Source organism: Daphnia pulex, chromosome 4 (assembly GCF_021134715.1).
Source record: "Daphnia pulex isolate KAP4 chromosome 4, ASM2113471v1".
NCBI classification, from domain to species: domain Eukaryota; kingdom Metazoa; phylum Arthropoda; class Branchiopoda; order Diplostraca; family Daphniidae; genus Daphnia; species Daphnia pulex.
In genome coordinates this window covers 6,208,118-6,231,092 of record NC_060020.1, presented here as the reverse complement: position 1 = coordinate 6,231,092, position 22,975 = coordinate 6,208,118, and the positions used below count along the sequence as shown (strand labels likewise).

The 22,975-nt window shown below is 44.3% G+C and overlaps 4 protein-coding genes across 6 annotated transcripts; 2 read left to right on the top strand and 2 right to left on the bottom strand.

Moving 5' to 3' along the window:
• Positions 1-72: 72 nt before the first annotated feature.
• Positions 73-2,270, top strand: LOC124192539. The gene is made up of 8 exons (XM_046585896.1): positions 73-159; positions 239-311; positions 381-479; positions 560-637; positions 779-900; positions 974-1,104; positions 1,181-1,326; positions 1,410-2,270. The coding sequence occupies exons 1-8, from the start codon at positions 88-90 to the stop codon at positions 1,868-1,870; spliced, it is 1,182 nt and encodes a 393-aa protein (XP_046441852.1). The 5' UTR covers positions 73-87; the 3' UTR covers positions 1,871-2,270.
• Positions 2,271-3,431: 1,161 nt separating this feature from the next.
• Positions 3,432-6,418, bottom strand: LOC124192814 (protein MCM10 homolog). Its single transcript, XM_046586307.1, has 8 exons — positions 6,283-6,418; positions 5,311-6,218; positions 5,079-5,247; positions 4,905-4,999; positions 4,467-4,838; positions 3,996-4,406; positions 3,743-3,934; positions 3,432-3,678 (listed from the first exon to the last, which is right to left on the bottom strand). Exons 1-8 carry the CDS (start codon positions 6,308-6,310, stop codon positions 3,604-3,606), a joined length of 2,250 nt encoding a protein of 749 aa, XP_046442263.1. The 5' UTR covers positions 6,311-6,418; the 3' UTR covers positions 3,432-3,603.
• A 30-nt stretch (positions 6,419-6,448) lies between these two features.
• LOC124192815 (uncharacterized protein At4g17910-like) lies at positions 6,449-8,095 on the top strand. The gene is made up of 2 exons (XM_046586308.1): positions 6,449-7,634; positions 7,700-8,095. Exons 1-2 carry the CDS (start codon positions 6,555-6,557, stop codon positions 8,015-8,017), a joined length of 1,398 nt encoding a protein of 465 aa, XP_046442264.1. The 5' UTR covers positions 6,449-6,554; the 3' UTR covers positions 8,018-8,095.
• Positions 8,096-8,097: 2 nt separating this feature from the next.
• On the bottom strand, positions 8,098-20,899 carry LOC124192813 (laminin subunit beta-1-like). 3 transcript variants are annotated; one of them, XM_046586303.1, is made up of 14 exons: positions 20,779-20,899; positions 18,428-19,019; positions 15,647-15,859; positions 14,600-14,721; positions 14,404-14,531; positions 14,160-14,328; positions 13,815-14,083; positions 13,347-13,740; positions 12,059-13,274; positions 11,780-11,990; positions 10,720-11,716; positions 9,397-10,653; positions 8,948-9,314; positions 8,098-8,872 (listed from the first exon to the last, which is right to left on the bottom strand). In XM_046586303.1, exons 2-14 carry the CDS (start codon positions 18,486-18,488, stop codon positions 8,733-8,735), a joined length of 5,544 nt encoding a protein of 1,847 aa, XP_046442259.1. In that variant the 5' UTR covers positions 18,489-19,019; positions 20,779-20,899; the 3' UTR covers positions 8,098-8,732. The 3 variants fall into 3 exon arrangements, with proteins under 3 accessions (XP_046442259.1, XP_046442261.1, XP_046442262.1); XM_046586305.1 differs by having other exon boundaries at positions 15,647-15,856; XM_046586306.1 differs by lacking the exon at positions 15,647-15,859 and having other exon boundaries at positions 20,779-20,898.
• Positions 20,900-22,975: the final 2,076 nt, after the last annotated feature.

The following is a 22,975-nucleotide window of genomic DNA, read 5'->3' as shown; positions in this document are numbered from 1 at the left end:
GAGCCGACGGGGTGCTGTGTTGCCAGATGGCGTCATCACATCGACAAACTCGTCTCGGACAATAAAAAATATCGATTCTCTTGGTGAATGATTTTCATTTTAGTGCCGTGTAATATGTCATGCAACTCCCAATCACGTCCGGGAATCCCAAATGAAAAGGTGCGAAATCGAATCTCTATCGTTTTATTATTGCCAATTGACGATGTTGTATCTTTATTTGTTTTCAACGACATTGCAGACAAACAAATTGGTCAAATCATTTCTCCTCTTGTGGCTATTTCATTTGGCAACTGTCTTGTCGGCATCAGCAGGTAACACTTGGCAATAACCTGCATAGTTTTGATTTTGATTTTCAATTCCTCCTTATATTTGCTGATCAGGTTACTGCAGGCAAGATAATGGTCGATTACCGTTGATTGGAAATAGCCCGATGACGTACGGGCCAGTAGGAACGCCGCTAACTGGCAACATACTAGATGGTATTTATTACACACAAACACACAGAGGAGAGTCTGAAAATAATAATAGGACGGGAACTATAATAATACTATTATTAAAGCACCAGCACTCGTCGCCACTTCACTCGGCCCGTTGACCGCCAATAGCCGCCCCGTTAGGAGAGTCCCTTATGTTTCTAGTAAATAATAGTCAATTAAGTATATATCTGATAACAGATGATTTTTACCAAGTAGCACATTCAAGTATAGCTCTTGTTAGTCGGTTTGATCATTAAATTCAATTAGAACTGATGATGAAATTGATTTTGTATTGAAATCAGACACCTGCGGAGGCTCCGGGACCGGGAATATCCCCCTGTCGTTTGATCGACTTTTGCCGTACAAATCGACTCATTTCCCGTCGAGACGCGATTACCCGATGCTCTGCGTTTGGAATTTCACGGTAAGAATTCAGTATTAGTAAGAAGCTTATCGTCACGGTGAGATGATTACATGTTTTTGTTTAAAAAAAAAAGGTGCAACACGACGACTGTCGTCGGGCTCGACTGACTATGCGAGTGGACGGACGGAGTCGATTGCCGGATGTGGACGGATGCAGCAAAGGATATTACACGGTTTCACCCAACATGAGGGGCGCGGGCGCCAGGTATTTCTATTTATTTTTAGTAGGTCACGCAATTGTATTATTGATATTAAAGAAACTATTGTTATATAATTACAAGAATTTGCGGACATTATGTTGGTGATGTTCCGGCCTTCCATTGGTACGTGGACGCCTACCAACCGGAAAATGAGGTCACAGTTGTCACGATGAAGAATTTGGGCATCAACGACGGATTCTCTGAAGGACTTTCGTTTACCCTCCAAGGTATATAGGACCATATAATTTTTAAAAAAGATTTGAATAACAATTGCCAATTGCCAATGAATGGAATTGGATATAATTATTAGGCGAATGTGCAGAGGAAGAATCGTCGTATGCCCGAACGACGACTGTCAACAAGAAGAACGCCAGATTGAATCGGCGCTGGATGAATCGAGTCATGGAAGACTACCTGGCCGGAGAAGGACCCAGAGTGACCGTCAACCGTGTCAAACTGCCAGTAACGAGCACTACTTATCCAGCCCCAACAACCACCACCACCAGCCGACCCAAACTGGATCATCCAGTTGTCCCATCCAATAACAATTACTCTGGTGGCATCCAGTGGCTCCATTTGAAATCGCCCGCCGATCTTCATTCGCCCAAAATTCACCAGAAATCAGCGATTGCCAAATTCCAGCCACCTCAAGTCGTGAACGAAACGAATCAGCCAATCGTTTCCATCAGCACAATTTCCAGTGAATTGGAATATCCCGCCACCACCACCAGCGTCCCATTAGAGTCGACAATTGAACCAGAAAAGAGATGAGCAGCAGCACCTGTCCAACAAACGACCAATCCACTGACCCATTTTACCTGACGACGACCTCCACACCTCTGGTAATGACCAGCACGACGGATAATGACGACCTTATCTTAACCACTTCATCAACTGATGACCCGTTGACGACACCGTCCAGCACGACGGAGATAACAACCACTTTAACAGCAGAGTCCAGCAGCAGCCCCTTGTCTGATGTTGTTGTTGCGTCAACAATAACAACCCAACAACCGCCCATCAGCATTTCCCATGTCGTCACCCCCAGCGGTCAGAAATTGGCATTCAACAGGTTTCAAACATTCCAGAGACGTTTTCTGAAATTCCTGAAAATCTTTTATTTATTTTAATTATTTCTTGTTATTGCATTTGTTATATCGGTGGTAATAAACGGGACTTTGTATTATCAATCCGAGTCATTCAGCACCAGCAACAGCACAGGTGTGAAAATCATGTCTGATGAGAAATGGCAATGCGATTCGTTTTCTCTTTAAATTGGTTATCTCGCCAGCCGAATGAATCGGCTTCGTGCCTTTTTATCTCACGTCATATTTTATAATCGGTTGTATCCACCTAGTAATTGGGAAAAGAAAAAAGGGAATAATCTAATGAATATAGTAATTTCCGATTTGAGTATATTAGAATTGCATTCATTTTCGAAAGGGTTTCTTTTTTTTCTTTCAATTTATACGAATTTAAAAATCTCACGTCCCAGTTATTCAAATGAAAATCCCCAATTATATTGTGTGAGCCTCGATGACGTGTTTTTTTATAAATTCAATGATGGAAAAAGATAAAAATTGAAACAATCGGTGTGGCGGCTCATTCCGAGTGTTTCCCCTTCGCGGACTTGACCAATAGGTCCCATTGTTTCCGGCTGTGCTGCCCAATGTAGGTCAAACGCATCGTCATATAAAAGACAACATTTTTAGACCGAGGATGATGCGCCGGGTGATACTCTTATTCTTCTTCTTATTATGTGATTATTACGTATGGAAAGAAGTTGTATTCTCCCGGCAAGGCTTTCTCTGCGAGCCGTGCCAATTTCACCGCTAATAAGTTGGGTCCTAACTTTTTCCAGCCTAAACGAAACGAAAGACACATCCGTTAAATTCAGTTAAATGGTGGTAATATAAGTAGGCCAGCACACCGTATCCGCCCTACTACAACTCATATATAGGAGAAAAGACCATATCTTTTAAGTGATTTTCACCTGTCTAACGTCAAGCGGTCCGCTTTCATGTCTCGAATAGTAACACATAAAAAAAGTTAAAGGCATTTTCTCTGCTGTATAGTAGTATGCTCTTCATTAAAAACTCGTCAAAATGAAAAAGGAGAAAATCATTAAAGAAACGTCGGACCATTCGGCATTTCCGGCGAGTGACTAGTGATATTGTAGATCGTAAAAAACATTACTGCTTTGCATTAAAAGAAATTACTAAAAGATAATACTGATCATAAAAACCAGTAATTGTTAGCTGTTAAGTTATTGAAAAATGTTAGAAAACATGTTACAGTATTTGAAATAGCCTACATAGTATATTCACAAAAATTTGTTTCTAAAACATTTTATTGTACCTGTTAAAAAGGCATGTTACAGTTACGCGATTGTCAAAATTACGAAAAATATTATCACTAGCCTAATAGCCTTTCAGTTTAGATTCGACTTCCTGAAAATGTGATTGTGGATGATTGATAATTTTGTTCCGGCAGCATTTCGCAAATCAACAATTAAGATTCTTCCTTTCTTCACCTCGTATCAATAATTCTTCTGTAGGTAAAGTAGGCCCTTTTCGTTCCTGTAAATAAAAAAGAAATGGTTCACCTTTGTTCTTCAAGGTGTAAACAGAAAGATTTACAGACCTTAGCCATTGCTGCCTTGACCCAATTCGAGCTACCACAGTGTGTGCAGGGACGTTTAGGAAGCCTATCAAGGCTGATGGTTCTCTGTTTACAATCCTTACATTGGAAAAATCGCTTTACCGCTTTGATTGTACGGACTGGGTGGCCTTCTCGACGACATAATTCAGAGGCTGACAAAGCTGTATAATTGCACTGTAAAGAAAGAAGATTTAAATATAGAGGAATTTGATCAATGAAAAATATAATTAATTACTTTTGAACAAGTGACTGCAGTGGTTTTAATTTCAAAAGTGTCGAGCATTTTTGTCTCCATTTGCTCCTTTCTTTCCAGTTTGTTAAAGTAGAGTTCACTTTGTTGGACTTCAAACTCATCAATCAAATTCGCGTGCGTCGATTTGGCCTCTAATAGTCCGTCTAGCTCGGCTTTACTTCTTTTTGGTGGTCTCGGAAGATCTGCATGATCATCATCGGCAGTTTCCCTCGTCTCTTCATCATCAGACGTGTTAAGAGCGCGCTTTCTTACTTTGGCCTGCATTTTTGGCGTGGTTGGTTTCTGAATGGGATTATTAGGATCGGATGGTTGCAGCTGTCCTTTAAGCCTAACAAGTTGCAGCGCTTTTAATTTGGCCGACATCATTCGCGGATGAGGTTTTGAAAGGCGTGCCTGGTGTAAACATGTCGGTGAAAAAAGTGGTATTTACTTTTGGAACTATAATTTCCAAACCTCATCAGAGAGATCAATTTCCTTTTGATTTTGCACCAGTCCTCGACCAAGCAGGGGAGTCGACAGAGCGGCTTGGCTTGCTTTCGTCTGGATCGCCTTCATTTCTAGAAGTTTCTGTTGATGTTGCTGGATTAAGTCTCTGGCTGTTATCGATTTCATTTGCGCTGTAGGAGAAGAGATTGGTGCAGATCCTTTCGAGCTCTTTGCCTGTTCTAAACATTTTAGTAAGTTTCGGGTCCCAGCAGTTGGATTTAACAACCGTTCGGAAAATTCAGTTTTCATATTTTTCCTAGCCAGATTTTCTTCTTCCTCTTTCAATCTTGCAGCTTGACTTTGCAGTTTTAGACTGTCCAATATTTTGTTATCCTTTGCCTGAATAAGAAATTGCAAAATTTTCTTTACGGTGACACTCGGCTTTGTAATTATTCAAAGAACTACCTTGGAAGCTGGAGGTGCCACTACTTTCCCCGTAAATATTTGTCCTCCATAAAATACCTCTTCTTTTCCCAAGACTTTTTGTTTCAGTCGATCCTCTGTTTAACAATCAAACATAATACATAGGCTAATAAGTAAGGAAAATTAGAGAAATTCAAAAGAAATAGACTATACTACTTGTAGAAAGACCAGTTCCCGAAAAATGTGATTGGATTTCCGATCGTTTTGCACTAGACTTTTTGAATTCATTTTGAACGTGGTAGATGCAAAATTCACATTCCGTTTTATTTACAAAGGAAGTACATTTACTTCCGTCTTTACGAGTTGCACGACACCAACCCAAATCCTAAGAATAAAATTAAGCTAACTGGATGGAATTTGAAATGGAACGTGATTGAAATTGTATTACCTTAGAACCTCCAATATGAAGGATTTTCTGGTGATGATCAACTGTAAAACTTATCTCTTCCGGATTGCTTTCTTTCATGAAATTTGGGTTTAGGATTCCTATGACGGAACCAACTGCCATCTTCCAGTGAGTAGTAAACACTTCACCAAACAGGAAAAATGATACTTGCTTGGTGCAATCTTTCAAGTCATTCAGCTTCCAGATGGAATATTTTTTACCCTTTTGTGATGTTCTAGGCTCACTTTTGGATATCACCACTGCCATTGTGACCCAATCATCTTTGATATCTCCACCTCTCATGTGAGTTTTGATTTGTGATACTTTGATTTGCTTCCTGCCTTCCATTCTTTGCATAAGAGTGCTTGAACCAATAAGAGGATTGATAATTTTGATGCCAAAGAAAGGGTCTGTGAATCCATTATCACTAGTTACTGGAGCTACAACTGGTTTAACAGAAGCTCCGCTAAGTTTTGTTAATGCTCCTTGTTTTGATTTCCATCCTTCAGGGCAGTTTTGGCCCTTGAGCCTGTCCACTGTGGGTTGGTGGGCTAGTCGTTGTTTGACAAACTGTCCAAATTCATTATAGTTGTTTACAGTTCGATTTCCCTCCTCATCTTCTGAGCTATCAGACTCTTGAGTGTGTACCAAACTGGAGCCCTCTGGTTTTACAGGTATTTGTTTACCAGGTGTTGATTTGAAATCCAAACCAACGTCTTTTAATGTAGGTACTGTAGGTTTGGTATCATTTTGTTGCTTCAGCTGATCCTTCAGCATAGCCATCTGTTTCTCCATGTCTTCCAACTTTTTCTTAAGAATATCAGACTCACTTGACTCAGGAGCAGCAGCAGCTGAAGAAGATGGTTGAAACTCATTGTCTTCATCCAATAGGTCTGCCAAGGCATCAATATCTGTGTATATCAGTAAAGAAATCAAGATCAGACTTTACACGACAACACAAGGATACAAAATTACCACAAATATCGTCCATATTTTCTGCCATTTTTGCCGACAATTTTGATATGATACTCCAAATATTGTGAACACGTCTTACTGAACGAGGTTTTTGTTTCTCTCTTCTTAGTTCTTATGTGTTTGCCGGTTTGCCGCGAAAAACTGAGTTGCCAGATTGTATTTATACGTTGAGCTAGACAAACAGAAACAGCTGATAAGAAAAAGATTTGTTTACTATCTATCAGACGACGTGAGCTAAACACCTATACTGCAGTCAACATTTCAGCCTCACCATGGACGGGTTGGGGGCTCGTGAAAAACACATTGACTTCATTTCTAATCATAATGGCAGTTACCCATCAGATATTATTCTTTCTACTCTACCTGCACCTCTTTCAGTTGCTTTGACTTCGGTAGTATTACCTTTTCTTTTACCCACCCGATACGTTTTGTTGCAGTATTCTTCACGAATATGGATTCATCTACTCATCGAGACGTTGACAGTCGTTTGCCCCATTTTACTATCGTTTACGACACTGTCGTGTTCAACATCACTGAACGTTCCCATGTTTTTGCTCCTCATCATAGGCTTAATGATTTCTGCCCCAAAATGGTGGAATCCCAACATTCCAGTTTTGAACCACTTGTTCTCCTTTCCTCTCCCAGAGAAGAAACCTTCATTCCTAACCAACTACCGAGCTGGTATGAACCTAGCAACTGCAATCTGCATATTGGCAGTAGACTTTGCAGTATTTCCACGAAGATTTGCCAAGACAGAAACTTATGGATACAGCCTGATGGATGTCGGTGTAGGATCATTTGTTATTGCTAATGGCTTAGTGGGATCTAGTCAAAATCGATCAGCCAAAGCATGGTCTAAAACATTCCCAATACTACTCCTTGGCATATTCCGGCTTATAACAGTCAAGCTGTCAAACTACCATGAACATGTAACAGAGTATGGTGTTCATTGGAACTTCTTTTTCACCTTAGCAATTGTGAAAATTGCCTCATCACTTATCAAAACAAATTTCCGGCCGATTGTTTTTTCGTTCATCCTTTTGGCCGTCTACGAATTAGGATTGAAATTAGGACTTGAGACCTGGATCTTGAGCGATTTTCCAAGAAATAATTTGATCTCCGCCAATCGTGAAGGAATTTTTTCATTGCTGGGCTACATGGCAATATATTACGCCGCCTGCGAGTTGGGTGATTACATCAAGAAACCCAAAACCCAATTCAAAGAATGGTTCCGTCTATTGGTGGTACTTGCATGCCTCTCCTTCTTGGGTTGGATTTGCCTCCAGGTCAGTGAATCTTTTTTTGGACTGCCGTCTCGAAGGCTGGCCAACACATCGTTCTGCTTGTGGATGGTAAGGTTTCGTCCTAAATGTTTTCTGAGCTACTATTAAATTAATTGTTCATTGCTCTCTTACAGATAACTTACAACCTGATCATAATGTCTGCTTACTTATTGGTCGATTTACTCCTGGTGACGTTCGACCTTCGGCGAGAGACCGATGCTCCAGCTGATACCTCCGCCTTGCCCGTCTTCCGCGAGCCCTATCTCCTAAGATTTATAAATTACAACGGACTAGTATTCTTCTTACTGGCTAATTTATTGACGGGGCTTGTCAATATGACTTTTGACACGATTCACATGGCGACGTTCACATCAGTTATCCTACTCTTCAATTATTGCACTGTGCTCTGTCTATTTGTGGCCGGGCTGTACCTATGGCGTATCCGAGTGTGAAAATCTTTGCTTGTTTTTCTTGTTGTGTACATTTCCAATACAGACGCAAGGTGCTGGTTACATTTCCAGTAAAACCTATCGTGGTTTGTAATGTCGCTTTTATTGTTTTATCGCTCCACAGTCTCAAACAATAATAGTTAAGTGATGTCTTGGGGTGAACACACTGTTTCGGTGGAAGGATGGGAGAGGAGGAAGGGCGAAACACATAACGGGTGGGAGGAGGAGGAAGAGGATTGGATAAAAGGTGCGACCATTACATCCATGTCTTTTGATTTTTTGTTAAGAAAAAAAAAACTTTCAAGGCACAAGATTCTGTTTGTAAAGAGAATCAAAAGAGATTATAGTAGATTCGTTTTCAAACGATCCAGTCATATAAGGTCATATAAAAAAAAATAAAACAGAAAAGAGAAAAAAAAACGATGGAAAAGCTTGAAGAAAAACAAATTTGGCACGCTGCAGTTAATTCAAGAAGGCACCTTATTGAGTGAGGGGAGAAGATTCACGGTAATTGATATTGTTTCTCGACCAAATGTACATCAAATGCAAAGTAGAGGAAGGAGACTGCTGTGTGCTGTCGATTGAATTCGATAGGTTTGGATTACGTGGTATAAAATGATGGACTATTGACGGATGCTCGTTTGGAGAGGGTAATGCGACTGTCGCAATAGACGAGAGGCAGTGTGGGAGGAGTTGATGCTATCATATATCTAATTTCCTACTTTTGACAGGTGCGGTAGAATTCGGAGCGATCGCTAATAACCTGCAAGTAGTCGGTCATGCGCACATTCATTGCCATCACTTGATCAGACAGGTCGGTCAGCCGGCGCTCATGCAGCAAATATTCATCTTCCATTTCTAAAATTGAGAACGAATGTTTTTTACAAAATATACTTCAAGTCGCCAGATAAAGTCGAGATAATCCAAACATACCTTTGAGCTCTTGAACTTTGGCAAACACGCTAGCCGACAGCCGATTTGCCTTATCTTGGAGACGGGCAGAGCGCTCTCGGGCATCACCACTTCTTGCCGTCTTCTCTTCCAAAGCTTTCAATGCTCGCTGATAAGCCGTGTCCAGCTCGGATGCGCCTTGTCCAGCGCGCGAGGCTAACGATGCAGCCACATCGGATTCACGAGCCGCCTCTTTCACGTCTCGCTCGTTTTTGATCAGCTTGCGCTGAAGTTCTTTAAGCCTCTCCCGTAGTCCTTCCACCTCCTGGACTGATTCACTGGCTTTCGCTTGAGCATCGGCAGTCTCGCTGGCAATCTGCGTCAGATGGAGTTCGGCCGCACTGATATCCTAATAAATTGAATGAATCCGACGATTAGACTAACGAACTGTTTAAAAATTTTGTTTAAAATAATTTTTGTAGCTCAATTACCTTATCTGCTGTTTGAATAGCTTCTTCGGCCTTGTCCTGAGCAGCCTTGGCGGCAGCCAAAGAGTCAAGAACCTGCTGGGCAACAGTCAAAATGCCCTGAGCATGAGCTTTGGCTGCATCGGCACGATCTTTGAGGGCCTTAGCCGAAGCCAAATCTCCAGACGTCTCGGCCAGAATGGCGTCGATGTTGGTCAGAGATGAGATGGTTTCGTTGATTCGACGGGCTAGGTCAGTAATCTGTTCGGGTTGCAATGAAATGCCCTTAGACAAAACATCGGTAGCCAGTGAACGAATGTCGGCCGGACTTGCGCCAGACTGCTCGAGGTATTCGTCAATTTGATTCATCAGCTCGTCGACTTCAGCTTTGGCTGCTTCTGAACGATTCTGGGCCAATTCGGCGGCCAAAAGAGCCTCACGGGCCATCACCCGGGCAGCCTCCGCTTCCACTTCAGCCTGACGTACGCCGCGCATCATCTCTTCCGATTCGGCCTGCCGATTGCGTAGAATTCCCTCCGCCTCCTTGGCCAAACTGAGCGCATTTTCGGCTTTGGTAACAGATCCTTCGTCGCATGACAGAGCTCCACATTTTCCGCATCCGCCGCCGCCGCACAAGCTGTCGCAAGGATCACCGCGTCCGTCACAGACGGCGTCGTTCAACTCGGGTAGGGATCGTTCGATAACGGCGAGCCGACCACCAAGATCGGCCAGATCGGCAGCGTTTCTTTGCTGACTCTCGCCCAGCTGTGGAGCGACACGCGACAGCAATGCTTCCGTCCTCCTGCGTTGCCTTTCCGAATCGCTGACTGGTTGTTGAGTGAACTCAACCCGATCTTGAGCTTTCTGGGATCGTTGACGAGCTTCACGTGTCAAGTTCAAAGCTCCTTCGACATTGGCTTCCTGCAATTTGGTGGCGTTGTTCTTGAGTGACTGGGCGGACGTTTGCAGATCGGTGGCTTTAGATCTCAGGTTTGAAAGTGCTAAAACCACGGAGAAGACACGTTGGGTGGTGTTTTCTACAGTGGCATCCAATCCGTCCATTCCTTGACCGGCCATTGTCAAATTCGTTTTGATGGAGCTGAAAAGTTCTTCTAGCTGGGATAACTCGTGGCCGCTGAGAGTAGTATTGAGAAGCAGAGCTCTCACGTCGCTCAACTTATTTTCCATCGTTTCGAATTCTCGGGTGTAAGCTCCAGTTGCTCCCGTCTCGCGGATTTGTCCGGCAGCCACTACCACTTGTTCGGTTTGTCCGCGCAATTCCTAAATATAACAATTAAATTGTTTAGAAAATGGTAGACATTTAGATTTTTGATTTCGCATAAATACCTGAAGAATGCGATCCCAGTTGTCGAAACATTCACCGCATGGCTGGCAGTCGGGAACGATGGCGCCGACGTATCCGCGAGCGCATCGATCACATTTCTCGCCACCCATACCGGGCAAGCAGACGCAGGCGCCCGTTGCGTGGTGGCACTGTTGGGTGGCTGATCCCAGTGGGTCGCAGAGACACGGCCGACAAGAGTTGTCGGACGGATTACCCCAGTAGTTGGCGCGACACTGATCGCATTTTCGTCCACCGAAACCTTCACGGCATTCGCACTGGCCATCGAACTCGTTACATTGGGTCGAGAGTGAGCCGACTGGATCACAACTGCAAGCCTCGCAACCTTCGCCTGAGGCGATTTTCCAGTGGTCAACTGCGCAGCGATCGCATGACAGACCCTCCACGTTGGGCAAGCACGGGCACTGTCCGGTCTGTCGGTTACAGACGGATGGCCCTTCTAAAGAGGAATCGCTGCCCAGGAGGTTACAAACGCAAGGTGTACATTGCTGGGAGAGGGCATCGCCGAAGAAGCCTTTCTGGCAGACTTCACAGCTGAAACCTTCAGTGTTGAACAGACACTGAAGACATTCACCCGATTTACCAGCGCAGTTGCCCGGTCGAGAAAGATCAATGTTGTTGCTACATTGGCAAGGTCGGCATTGGCCACCGAGGACTTCTGGATTCCCAAAATAGTTGTCAGCGCAGACGTCACAGCGGGGTCCGGCGTAGCCTTCTTGGCATTCACAAATCACGTCTTGTGTTTCGCGGTCCAGCGAGCACCGAGGAGCGTAAGAATGTCCCGAATCGATGGTTCCTGGGCAAGGGCAGGCACGGCAAGGAATGTCGACACCCAAACGAGGGTCTCCGTAATAACTGTCCAAGCAACGGTCGCAATGGTCGTCGGTCGTAAAATCGCGACAGTCAAGGCATCGACCTGTTCGTGAATCGCAAAGGTCGGCATGTCCGTTACATTCGCAACGTTGGCACGAAGGGAAGTTCCTATCATTTAAAATCATATTTTTAAAACGTTTGCAATCTTTTTAAAATAGTCTATAACTGTACCAATATCCTGGTTGGCACTGGTCACAAACTCGGCCGTAAGTATTGGGTCGGCAACGACATTGTCCAGTTCCGCTATCGCAAAAGTTGTCGAGCGAGCCAACAGGGTTGCACTCGCATGGCGAGCAACCTTCTGGCCCGAATCCAAAGGTGCCAGGAGCGCACTGGTCGCAACGACGGCCAACGACGTTGGGTTTGCACGAGCACTGACCACCTACACGATAAACGTCACAACATTATTTCGTTCAAATTAAAAACCATGAACAAGTTTTAGATTGTTACCTAGCGAATCGCAGATGCTGCTTGAGGATCCAGTGGGATCGCACTGGCACTCGAAACCTGATCCAAGGACGTAGAAGCCGATACTGTAGAGATGTTTCTTACAGACTTCAGGGATGTTGGTCTTGACGACGGAATAAAAGTACTGGGCGCAACGGTAGTGGTCGAACTCTTGGCGACGGTAGTCGGCGGCCGGTGATCCTCCCAAGAACGGGATTGAACCTGCGCGCGGTACGACCGTGATGGAATCGATCAGGACAGCGGCCGATGGAGTTTCTTGGTTGGAGTCGTACGACTTGAATTCCAGCCGGACGTTGTATTTCTTTCCGGCTTCCAGGCAAGTGGGCGGATAGATGACAGCGTGACGAGCACCGGATGGGAGTGATACTCTCGATATTTCTAGACCGCCACTAGGTGGCCCTTGTTGATTGAATTGATTGGCGCAAGGTCCGTCGGGATCGACTTCACCGGGTCGTTCGACGACGACTCGAACGTCTTCCCATTGACCGGACAGCTGAGGCTCGTAACGAATGACCAAATCGTATTCCATCGATTGGCTGATGGCATCCAGAGTGAATTGGATGGAAGAGTCTTCGACAGCACGAACGAAGCCAGGTCCAGTCCAGCTGGGATCACGATCTCTGTAGGGTTCACGGATCTGGAGCTGGGCACGATCGGAAATGCCTCCATATTCGGCCTCGTAGATTTTGTAGTCGAGCAATCCAGCGAAGTAGCCTTGCTCTGGTTGAGAGCAAGTGCGTCCAGTGACATGCGGTCGGCATTTGCACTGACCAGTCAACAGATCGCAGTTGTTGTCGTAGGAGCCTCCAGGGTCACACTCGCAAGCCTTGCAGCCATCACGAGCCTCCGACAGGCCCCAGTGTTCCGGCAGACATTGGTCGCAGTCACGCCCAGTCACGTAGCGTTTGCAGACGCATTCGCCACTGTAGACGTTGCAGCCTTGATTTTCGTAAGTGCCCAGCAAGTTACAGCTGCACACCTGGCAGCCGTCTGGGTTCTCTTCGGTGAAGTTCCAGTATCCGTGCTGGCATTGATCGCAACGGCGACCTTCCACGAAACGTTTGCAGTGGCACTGACCGGCCTGGACGCCACCAGAAGGATCAGAGCGAGCATCGCAGATGCCATCATCCAAGGAACCACGAGGATCGCAGTCGCATGGCAAACAAACGTCGGCATCGCTAATCGCCTTAGTAGGATCCTGAAATATAAAATTAGGATTGCCATTAGAAAAATTTTAAACGTCAGTTAATTTTAGTTTTCGTGATCGAACCTGGTAGAAGAAAGCTTTGCACTGTTCGCAGTTGCGGCCCATAGTGTTGTGGTTACAATCGTCACAGACACCACCAGAGATGCGCCCAGTGGCTTCGTAGACGGCCGGGTCGAAATGACACTGGTCTGAATGTTGATTACAATTACAGCGTTTGCAGGCGTTGGTCTGGCGACCAATGGCCGGCCTCCAGGGCAGATCGTGGTAGAAATCTTCACACTGCTCGCAATTGAGACCCTTGGTGTTGTGAGTACATTCGCAGCGACCATGAACCATGTCCGTCCGCTCGTCTACACCAGGCAAGGGCAAACAGCGAGAAGCGTGACCGTAACACGAGCAAGAACCTCGCACCACCATGTCATAAATGGCGTAGTAGTACTTGTCCTGGATCTCCTCCCTGGAACGAATGAAATTTTAAAAAATTCCTGTAAAAACACGGACGGAAATGCGAAATGATTTGAATAATCGGACCTGTTGTCAAGGAGATCGTCACCGAGAGTGTGCAGTTTGGTGAAATTGACGCGCAAGTTGGTCATTTTGAGGAGATTCTGGACCTCTTGCGAGTAAGGATCGTCGATGGGCAAGTTGGGCGGCAAAACGCGGAAGATGACCTCACCTTCGGTTGAAGGAGCGACGCCAGAGTAGCGCGATTCGCAAATGACTTCCGTCAGGTTGCGCGGGGGCTCACGGGACACACCCGGGAATGATTCAGCGCAATTGTAAGCAAAGTAGCGATAAATCTAGACAGACAAGGGCAAAATAAAATTACAATCGACTGCAATGCCAAAAGGAAACTTTATTGCAAATTTGTATTACCTTCCATGTGCGTCCGAAATCATAAGAGCGCTCAATAAGTAAAGCGGCCGGTCTAAAGGTCTTGAACGTCATGATCAAGTGAGTAAAATGGAATTCGGCCTCCAGGTCCAGCTGGATGCTGACGTTCTCAACGCCGTTTTGCGCTTGCCACCAAGATCGCCGGCGAGACCTGCAAAAAGAAATAAAAGATTTACAAATCTCGTTAAAGGAAGGTTTAAAGATCCTTTTTGATTAGATAACTCACGTCGGGGTATAACGGTAGAGAATGTTCTGAATGTGATGGCTGCTGGGACTGTTGACCTGCTCCGGCCTCGAGTCACACCAGAAACACTTTTTCTTATCTTCCAAATGGGAAACGATGCAATATTTTTCCTTTTAAAAATTAAACAAAAAAGTATTAGAACTATGTCACGATTTGATTGCGAATGAAAATTTGATACCTTCTTTTGGAGACCGCAAGTGGACGAAGAGGACAAACGCATTTCCCTGCCGAGCAACAAATTGCCCGTGGCCGGGTAACACGAACTCTGCTCGCATGGATGCGGCCTTTGCGACACCACACCTGAACGACGGAATGGGAAATAAAAAAAAAATAAAAAAACGATGAAACATTTCACGCATTTGATTTTTCGCCATTTTGTTTCGTGGTCGTTCGTGGCGGCCGTAACCGTTTCACGTCATCGAAACATGGCGGCTAGTCAAAACATGTTAACACGCGCAGACATGAGTTCACATCTGCACTCAAGGTTAATTATTCGAATGGAAAAAAAAAGAAAAAGAAAAAAGAAAAGAAACGGAACAAATTTTAAAAATATCAAAAAAAGGGTTGATTATCTTTTGGGGCGGGTCTGGTAAACATGAAAAGAAAAGCTATTTGGCTGGTTGATGTTGCTTTTAAGGAGCGCTGGGCGGAGAGTCCAACTCATTATCTCATCAAATCGACCGGGTTATTTATGTTGGGCCAACACACACACACACACACATAGAAACACACTTGTCACGCTAGAGCGGCTACGCTGCTATGAGTATTAATTGGTGTTACTAATACGGCACTTAAATTAAAACAAATATTAAAGAGTGGAATATAAATCTAATTAAGAAAACCATCCTTCACCAAATTAAATACCATTCCGGAGGAGGCACATGAGGGATAAAATAAAAAAATAAGAGGAATTTTGTTGTTTTGTTTTTGTCGGCCTCGGGAAAACGTTGGAGAACACTGACGTAAAAAAAGGGGGGGGGGGATCTAAAATGGCGGTTAGTCGTCAGTAATGATGGCGAGAGAGCCGGTACTAAAAAAAAAATGAAATTCATCCGTCATTTGAACGATCCAACACCAAAACACGAGGGTAGGTGAATCTGTCTAAATAATTATTTGTAATTGGTTCGGTTATGTTTGATTAATCAATGTGATTTGTTTGGTTTTGTTTGGTTGTGTTTGTTGTTGTTTCCATTTCCGGTTGTTTTCGGGGGCCTGATCAACTCACCTGGTTCGTGCAGGGCTAAATCGGATAGCGGATGGATGCGATCGGCCATGGAAACGGCAGACCTAGATGACGACTCGATTGTGTTGGTGATCTCTTCCGTTTGGTGGGACACGCGGGATTGGCTGTAAATCACCGACGTGTTTCGTACAGATTTTCTCGTCGACGACAATCTGCTTCGTTGCGGCTTGATTCCCGCCGCTTTCCCGCTAACTACTAGACACAGGGCAACACATCCATAAAAAAACGCCAGGCCGGATGACATTTCTGTATACGACCCGGCAGTACAGCGTCGTCGTCGTATAACATGGTCTTGTTTGTGATATTTTTTCTTTCTTTTCTTTTTTCTCATATTCGTCGCGTGTAAATAATAAATCACCGGGTGAACGGAGACGCCCGCCGCCGGTGAACGCACGTAATTAAAAACAGGTACAACAATGGTGTGGAATTAAGCCGAAAAAAAAACCCTGCTGCCTGCCACCCCGTTGAGAATTGGAAGAAGAAAAAAACATGGGCGACGTCGGGCGAGAGAGAAAAAAAGATAAAAGAAAAATGCCGGATCGTGATGAATTTTAAACCAAAGCCTATTACTATGTTTATAATATTCTGTGATTTCAAACGAGAAACTCAAAACTTGAGAGTCGGGCCTTCGCCTCTGGTCGGATTCTAACAACCCGAGCGTTCCAGGGACCCACCTTTTCCCAGGGAAACCCAAAAAAGAAAGAAGGGAAGAAGAAGAAAAAGAAACACACGTACAAATGTATAACCTCTAGAAGAAAAAGAAAAAAAAAGGGCCGTTCCTTCCTAGTGGGTACCTTACCTTGGGGAGTCTAGTCGTTAAAAGATATTTTGAAGTTTATGACGGAAAAAAGAAGTCAGCCAGGATTTTCCTTCTCACACGAGAAAAGAAGAAGAAGTCGTTATTTTCTATCTAGTGGAACACGGGCAAGTGTCATCAGGGCAGTTCAAACTGTCACGGGATATATTTTTAGGGCCGGTCATTCACGAACGACAGACAGACAGACAAAAAAAAAGCTGCGAGTTTCTTTTTCTTTTACTTCGTAGTCCCCTACAAACGCCCTTTTGGACGCGGTTGAAAAAACCGGAAAGAGGCCGTTGGGGATGAACGAACTGGGTTGGGATATAAACTAGACTTTGATCTCTTCGCGATTGCCATTAAAACATCAATTGAAACTATAGAAAATATGTATGTCGGATGGCGGCGCAGGGCAGACTTGTTGATGTCCAGAAAAGTTATCGCTGACGTCTGGTTTTTTCTTGGTGCGTCTTTTTCTCTATTTCTCTCGACATTTAATAATAATTCCCCTACTCGCTTGGTTTTCCTTCTTCTTCCAAAGTTTCCCGACAAGGAGCCAAGACGGACCACATGTGTTGTAGAGGGAGGAGGAGGAGGAGGGGGGGTCTGTGCATCTTCTTCTTCTCTTCTTGGTTTTTCTTCTTCTTCTCTTGCATTTTCATCATCTCTTTTCCCTTTTGCCCTGTGTTTTCCGAGTCTCTATTTTCTGTCTCGGCCCTTTTTATTTTGTTGGCTCTTTGGCAGAGAGAGTCGAGTCGAGGGTTCCGGACACCGAAAGAGCTAAACGGATCGAGTTGCAGTGCGACATCTGTTTCGTGTTGTTTGGGCTCCTTATTTCAGTTTTCTAGAAAACCGAGGCTTTCTGGCTTCTTCTTCTTCTCCCTCATCTTCTTTTTTTCAATGGGTCTTATCCGATTCCCTCAACCCGATAGATGACCACCCAAACCACTCTCTTTTTCTTTTTTTCTTCTGGCTCGACTCGTCGTTTGCTTCATCCGACCGCGTCTACGTCGTCTACATGAATACCAGAACACTGAAATGACTCGCCGATGGGTTGGCGGGAATGCGCATGGATTGGTGTGGGCATCTATATATCTTCCGCACCCAAATGACAAACAAAGAATCCCCTATTGAGCTGTTAAACGACGACCGTCTTGGAAACACTTTCTGAAAAGAGAGTCAAGGGGGGACGCGGAGAAACATCTTGCGGCCAGATGGGACTCGACAAATTACCACCATGGAATGACTGACATCTACAGAATCAAGCGAAATGCTCCGTGGCCTCCTTTCTCTCCATGTTGGACATTTATTTTTCTATCACTTTTTTTTTCAAGCCTTGTTGGGATCCGGTTCGATACAGAAAGTTATAATCAGCCGCACGGATGCCTAGCGTGGTTGGGTAATCAATCGCGATCCTCCCCTTTTCCGCTAGCGATTGCTGAATCGAATTCGGTTTTGAATCATCAACCTTCGAAACCAGATGGAATAAGTTTTTAGTCCTCTTTTTTGTTGTTTTGGGAGGCAAGTGATGGATGTTTATCAACAGGAAATAGTGATGGATTCCCAACTTTTGGCTTTCCCACGGTGTGGATGCGAGTCCTCTTCTTCTCTTCTTTCTCTCTTTTAAATATATACAAATATTTCTAACTCACTCCTCCCCCTCGACTGTTATCACTTGAGACCAGAACCGACCAGTGGGAAATAACACTATCAGTCTGGGACATTCGTCGGACTTGTAAGGCACACACATATAGTCCGCACTGCCCATCGCTATCTGTTTCCTATCAATTTCAGATAGAAATAACTCTACGCCATTTCCCCCACATCTTTTTTAATGGCGAAATCATCGGATAACATGGAACATTTTTACGATGGGAATCGCGAGAGATGACAAGATAACTCGAAACAGAGAGAGGAACCGTAGAAAAACAGAATGAATGAAAGATAAAATTGAAATTGGTTCTTACCGGTTGTTAAGCAGGTTGCAACGACAACGATGAGCACGAGTAGACTGAATTTGGAATCCATGTCTAATCTACGATGAGTAGAGGTGGATCTTTTTTTTTTTCTATTCAATTCTTATTAGATCCACTGACGTGACTATCCATCCGGATCGGGGAAGGAGCAGTAATTTCGCGACTTTTTTCTTCTTTTTTCTTGTACCACTGCTGGGACTTTTGACTGGAAATTCCAACCTCAATCGAATATAAACTTCGGATTCTTTTCTTTTCTCCGGGAAAATTAAAAACACGGAAACACAAGTTCACGCCGGCTCGTTTTGTTTTGTTATCTTTTTTCGCGATAAATTTTTTCGCGTTTTACGTTGCGGTCGGAGAGAGACTGCTAGTCCTAGCTCCGCCGCGGCTCCAGGACGTATGAGAACCAAGCCAGCCAATCCCTACTACCACAGCGTTAGTTACTTGCTCCAGCCCAAAAAAAAAATCCGGGTCTTTGGTCGTCGTCCCGGAGAACCGCTAGATGGCCTGCGTTCCTCTTTCTTTTTCTTCTTTTTTGAACGATGACGAATCAATCGGAATTAAAGCCAGGCGGCACGCGATCCTTGAAAGACAAATATGACAGAAAATCAGATAAGGAAGTATAAAAATAAAAAAGGAGGAATCCTTCAAAAAAATTGTCTTGAAATTTAAAAAAAAGGAGGGAAAAAGTGAGAGAGATGCCACATCCGAGTGAATGACGACAGCATTTCATTTGTTTCTCTTGGCGCCAAAGGATTTTTTTTTTTCAAACGAAGTATATACCTTGAAATTACGCGCGCACATTTCTACCGCCCAATCACCAAATATAGTCACGACGCTCCGAATCAAGGCGAGAGGATTACCCATTAACATTTTTCTCAGATTCGAGGCGGCAGAAGAAGAAGCTGCGCTTTCACCAGAGGCGCAAATTCATTTTGGGACACACCTCTATCTTGTGGGTTGTTGATCTGTCCGACCGTGCAACACACGTTGTTCTCAATCAACACACCGAGATCTTGTTTGCTTTGACTGACGGTTGTTGTTTTCGTGCAGCGGTGAAAACAAAAAAAGAAGAGAAAACAAGAGCGCGGTCTTTTCCCGTCAAACGAGTCGCTTGACGTGCGTGTGTCGTTCGGGACTAATTTGTAGGACGAGAAACGGATAGGTACACCATCACCATTCACGGGTCTCTGCCATCAAAGTAACAACAATAAACGGTCTGCGTGCTGGCCAAAAGAGTCAACAATGAGCCCCAGCGGACAGCAAACACCAATCAACCGTCAGCAACCACCGGGAGCATGACCCTACAAGGCTTATCACACCAGGGGCTGTCATCGTCAAACAGATTGGCGCGGACACAAAGAAACAAAAGGGACCCAGACAGGAGAATGCCTACTACATCAACCGGGGGGTTATGATACAATACAACGCACACGGTGCGGATGCCGATTTAACGAGCAATTCACGAGGCCCATTTAAAGTGTTGAGACGATTTCCCCCCCCCCCCCTATCTCGAATTTGAGTTTCTTCAATGCGAGGAATGTGGTGGTGCTGGTGGTGGTGGGAAACCAAGTGGGGGATATAGAGAGAAGAGCAGGTCATCGGGCAGGTCAAACAAAGCCCGGCGAGTACGCTGACAGATGAGAAATGGATCTCGTTTTTCCTGACTGCGGTCGGGACGAGAAAGCCTACACGCACGCACGCCGATTGCCCCCAGGGCGGGAGATGAAAGAGTCCAACTGGAAAGAAAAAAGGAACGAGGAGAGCAATTCCAGCACACATAGATAGAGAGAAATCTGCTTGCAAGAGAGTCTCTGTTGGCATCTCTCATGTTGTGTAACTGCATATCTGCACACAGAGAACGGAGCAAGAGGTCTGCTACAAGTTGCCAGGTGCTTTGTGACTTCCAACGGCACCAGAAGAGACTCTCCTTTCAACACTTCTAGTATTACAACCAAATTTGGGGCTATGAGGGGGTCTTCTCCTTCCACCAAACTGACATGAAACTTCAATTGATGATGAGCTTTTTGGCATGCTATTCAACTAATGATGCAAGACTTATCGTAATTCACTTGAAACCACACATATGTTCTCTGCAGGGGGCAAGAATTTAAGACCTACCCTCACAAAAATGTTGAAGAGAAAGGACATGTTGTACCCCCCAAAACCTTAAGAGACATTAACCAAAACTCGGTCATTCGAGTTTCTCCCATCATTCAAGTCTCGTCGTTATTATTTGTTTAACCCAGTAAGTGGCCACGACATTCAGAGACAGACACAATATACCACACGTGGAGGGATTAAGAAGACTTGTGCACTGAATAAAGAAAAATGAAAAGTACCTGTGCTAGGAGAGATAAACAAACACAAACCACAGATTCTTGGTCACTTGTTTGTTTGTCACTTGTCCCCCTTCTGTGTTGTGTACACTTGCTGGGCACATGGAATTCCAATTCGATTTCCCACGGCCCGCTAAAGAGGGGGCAACCAGTTGCCAATCGAAATCCAATAGATGGCTCTCCATTGTTTATCATTTTCCCTCTAGTAGGTGGTGTCATCTGTCAGTCGGATTGACCAACATTTCGCTACACCATCTTTGAACGAAATGCGCCAGGACCAGGCCAGAACGAGAACGGGTGGTTTTTATTATGCATGCGGAAATCGGAGGACGCAATCTATTCATAAGACAACGATAAATAACTCACGTGAGACATTGCTTGACGTTTATTTTTAGAACCACAGCGCCAATTTTGGATCCCGCCGCCGTCAACCTTGTAACGTACGTTGTCAAGGACTATTTGCTCGAATGCGTTTTCAACCATTGTGACACACACGCAAATCTTTTATTCTTTGCATGTAGTCTCGGTTCTTCCCTTAAAAAAAAACAAAACAAAAGGACCGCCGTCGACTACGGTGAAGGTTAAAATCCCACCATTTGCGATGTGAACCGAAGCGAAACTTTGTGCGAAGAATGACACCTTTCGATTTCACCAAGATGTGGGCGGAGGTGACCGTATAACACGGGGGTATTACACGGGTATTTATATGATTATTTGCACGGTGGGAATTGAATATAGTCAAAGTATTCGCATAAATAGTCGAGGCCTTTCATTTAGTTGCATTTCGCACCCGTCATTATTATGCAGCGCCGCTTGACGTTCGTTGTGTTGTATATAAGACGGGCTCAACAGCAGGGGAACCTAACCGACACAATTGCATTCCTTATCGCCAAAAAGGATACAGCAGTCGTGAGCTCTGCCAGCACAAAAGCTTCAGACCGGCAGTAGATTCTTTTGCATCTTTCTCTCTGTCTTGGAGAGCGCAGCAACAGCAGCGATGGCTGTCGACAGCATGAGGCCATTCTGTAGTATCTTTATATTCAGAATACCTTTTTATCTAATGTATACAACATATATTTTCTATTCAATCCGCATAGAGAGGAGAGCTCCTTGATGTTGTTGACATTGTACACACAAGACGATGGAAGAATGTCTTGACCTTGTCCGCCGCGAAACGCCGATACAACAGGAATTCGATCCCGGCCAAAATACTGTGCGGTTGTCCTGTGGAGATTATTGTTGGTGTATATGTGTGTGCACCTACACAGTTTTCCAAAAGTCCAGAGTATGCAGCGACAAAGTGTTTGATTTTTAACAACTGAAAATGTGCGATAAATACCGTTCGTGCTTGGATTAGGTGGGCGATATTATAGGGATCTGATTACCGTTTCTGATCTCCGTCGAAAAGACTTTTAGACCGTTCTGTCCAGCCACAAATGGGACCCTATGGCCGTCCTTGGAAGCGATTTATTTCGCAACGTTCGTCGTAAATATAAGAAATAATAATAAAACACACACAGATAATATTGGGGTCGACATTTCATATCAGCTGCTGAAAATTTTTTGTCCAAAATGTGTTGGGCTGCGTACGTAACCAAAGACGCCGATTCGTCCGCAAGCGCGATAAGTGATATACCCATTTACGTAATAAACATAAAGTGCTTAGCTGTGTGTGTGAAAAAATAAAAGGGGAATAAATAAAAGATTTCTGGGAAACGATTTCAAACGAACTTTAGAGCAGCGCGAAGTGGGGGAGAATTTTTAGTGGTGGGAGGTAAACAGAAATTTTCAAATTCAATTAAGTGAACAACAACCGAAATCTCTGTGGGGCCAAAACTATATAATAATAAAAGGAAAAGTTCTTTTCTCCTATAATTTCTGTTGGGTCTAGACGAAGGTCTCTTACCTACTTTCATTGATTGCGTTTTTCTTTTTTAAAGCTTTTTGTTGTGTTTCCTGAATGGCATTATTGCCCTACTGGTCGCGTAATGAAATGATCATGACTCGAATTTTAACAACAATTTCTGGAACGAAGAAAGTCCTAGCTTTTTTTAACAAATACTCGGACCTTTGCTGCTGTTATATTCATTAAAGCTGTGCGGGCTCCTGCTGCACACCTCATTGTCTCCCACTGAATAAGGAAGGAAGGAAAAGAATGTCTATTGATTGAAGAATAACTGTCGAGAATTTTTACATTATG

Bases quoted from the DNA above. Each gene is read 5' to 3' on its own strand.
- LOC124192813 (XM_046586303.1), bottom strand. From the start codon at position 18,488: ATGGATTCCAAATTCAGTCTACTCGTGCTCATCGTTGTCGTTGCAACC. The intron at 15,860-18,427 runs GTAAGAACCAAT...CCCTGTGTCTAG, and splicing joins TGCAACCTGCTTAACAACCG to TAGTTAGCGGGAAAGCGGCG. The intron at 14,722-15,646 runs GTGAGTTGATCA...TCCGTCGTTCAG, and splicing joins TTTAGCCCTGCACGAACCAG to GTGTGGTGTCGCAAAGGCCG.
- LOC124192539 (XM_046585896.1), top strand. From the start codon at position 88: ATGATTTTCATTTTAGTGCCGTGTAATATGTCATGCAACTCCCAATCA. The intron at 480-559 runs GTATTTATTACA...CTATTATTAAAG, and splicing joins AACTGGCAACATACTAGATG to CACCAGCACTCGTCGCCACT. The intron at 638-778 runs GTAAATAATAGT...TATTGAAATCAG, and splicing joins GAGAGTCCCTTATGTTTCTA to ACACCTGCGGAGGCTCCGGG.
- LOC124192815 (XM_046586308.1), top strand. From the start codon at position 6,555: ATGGACGGGTTGGGGGCTCGTGAAAAACACATTGACTTCATTTCTAAT. The intron at 7,635-7,699 runs GTAAGGTTTCGT...GCTCTCTTACAG, and splicing joins CATCGTTCTGCTTGTGGATG to ATAACTTACAACCTGATCAT.
- LOC124192814 (XM_046586307.1), bottom strand. From the start codon at position 6,310: ATGGCAGAAAATATGGACGATATTTGTG. The intron at 4,839-4,904 runs GTAGTTCTTTGA...TTTCTTATTCAG, and splicing joins TGGCACCTCCAGCTTCCAAG to GCAAAGGATAACAAAATATT. The intron at 3,679-3,742 runs GTCTGTAAATCT...TTTTATTTACAG, and splicing joins TCAAGGCAGCAATGGCTAAG to GAACGAAAAGGGCCTACTTT.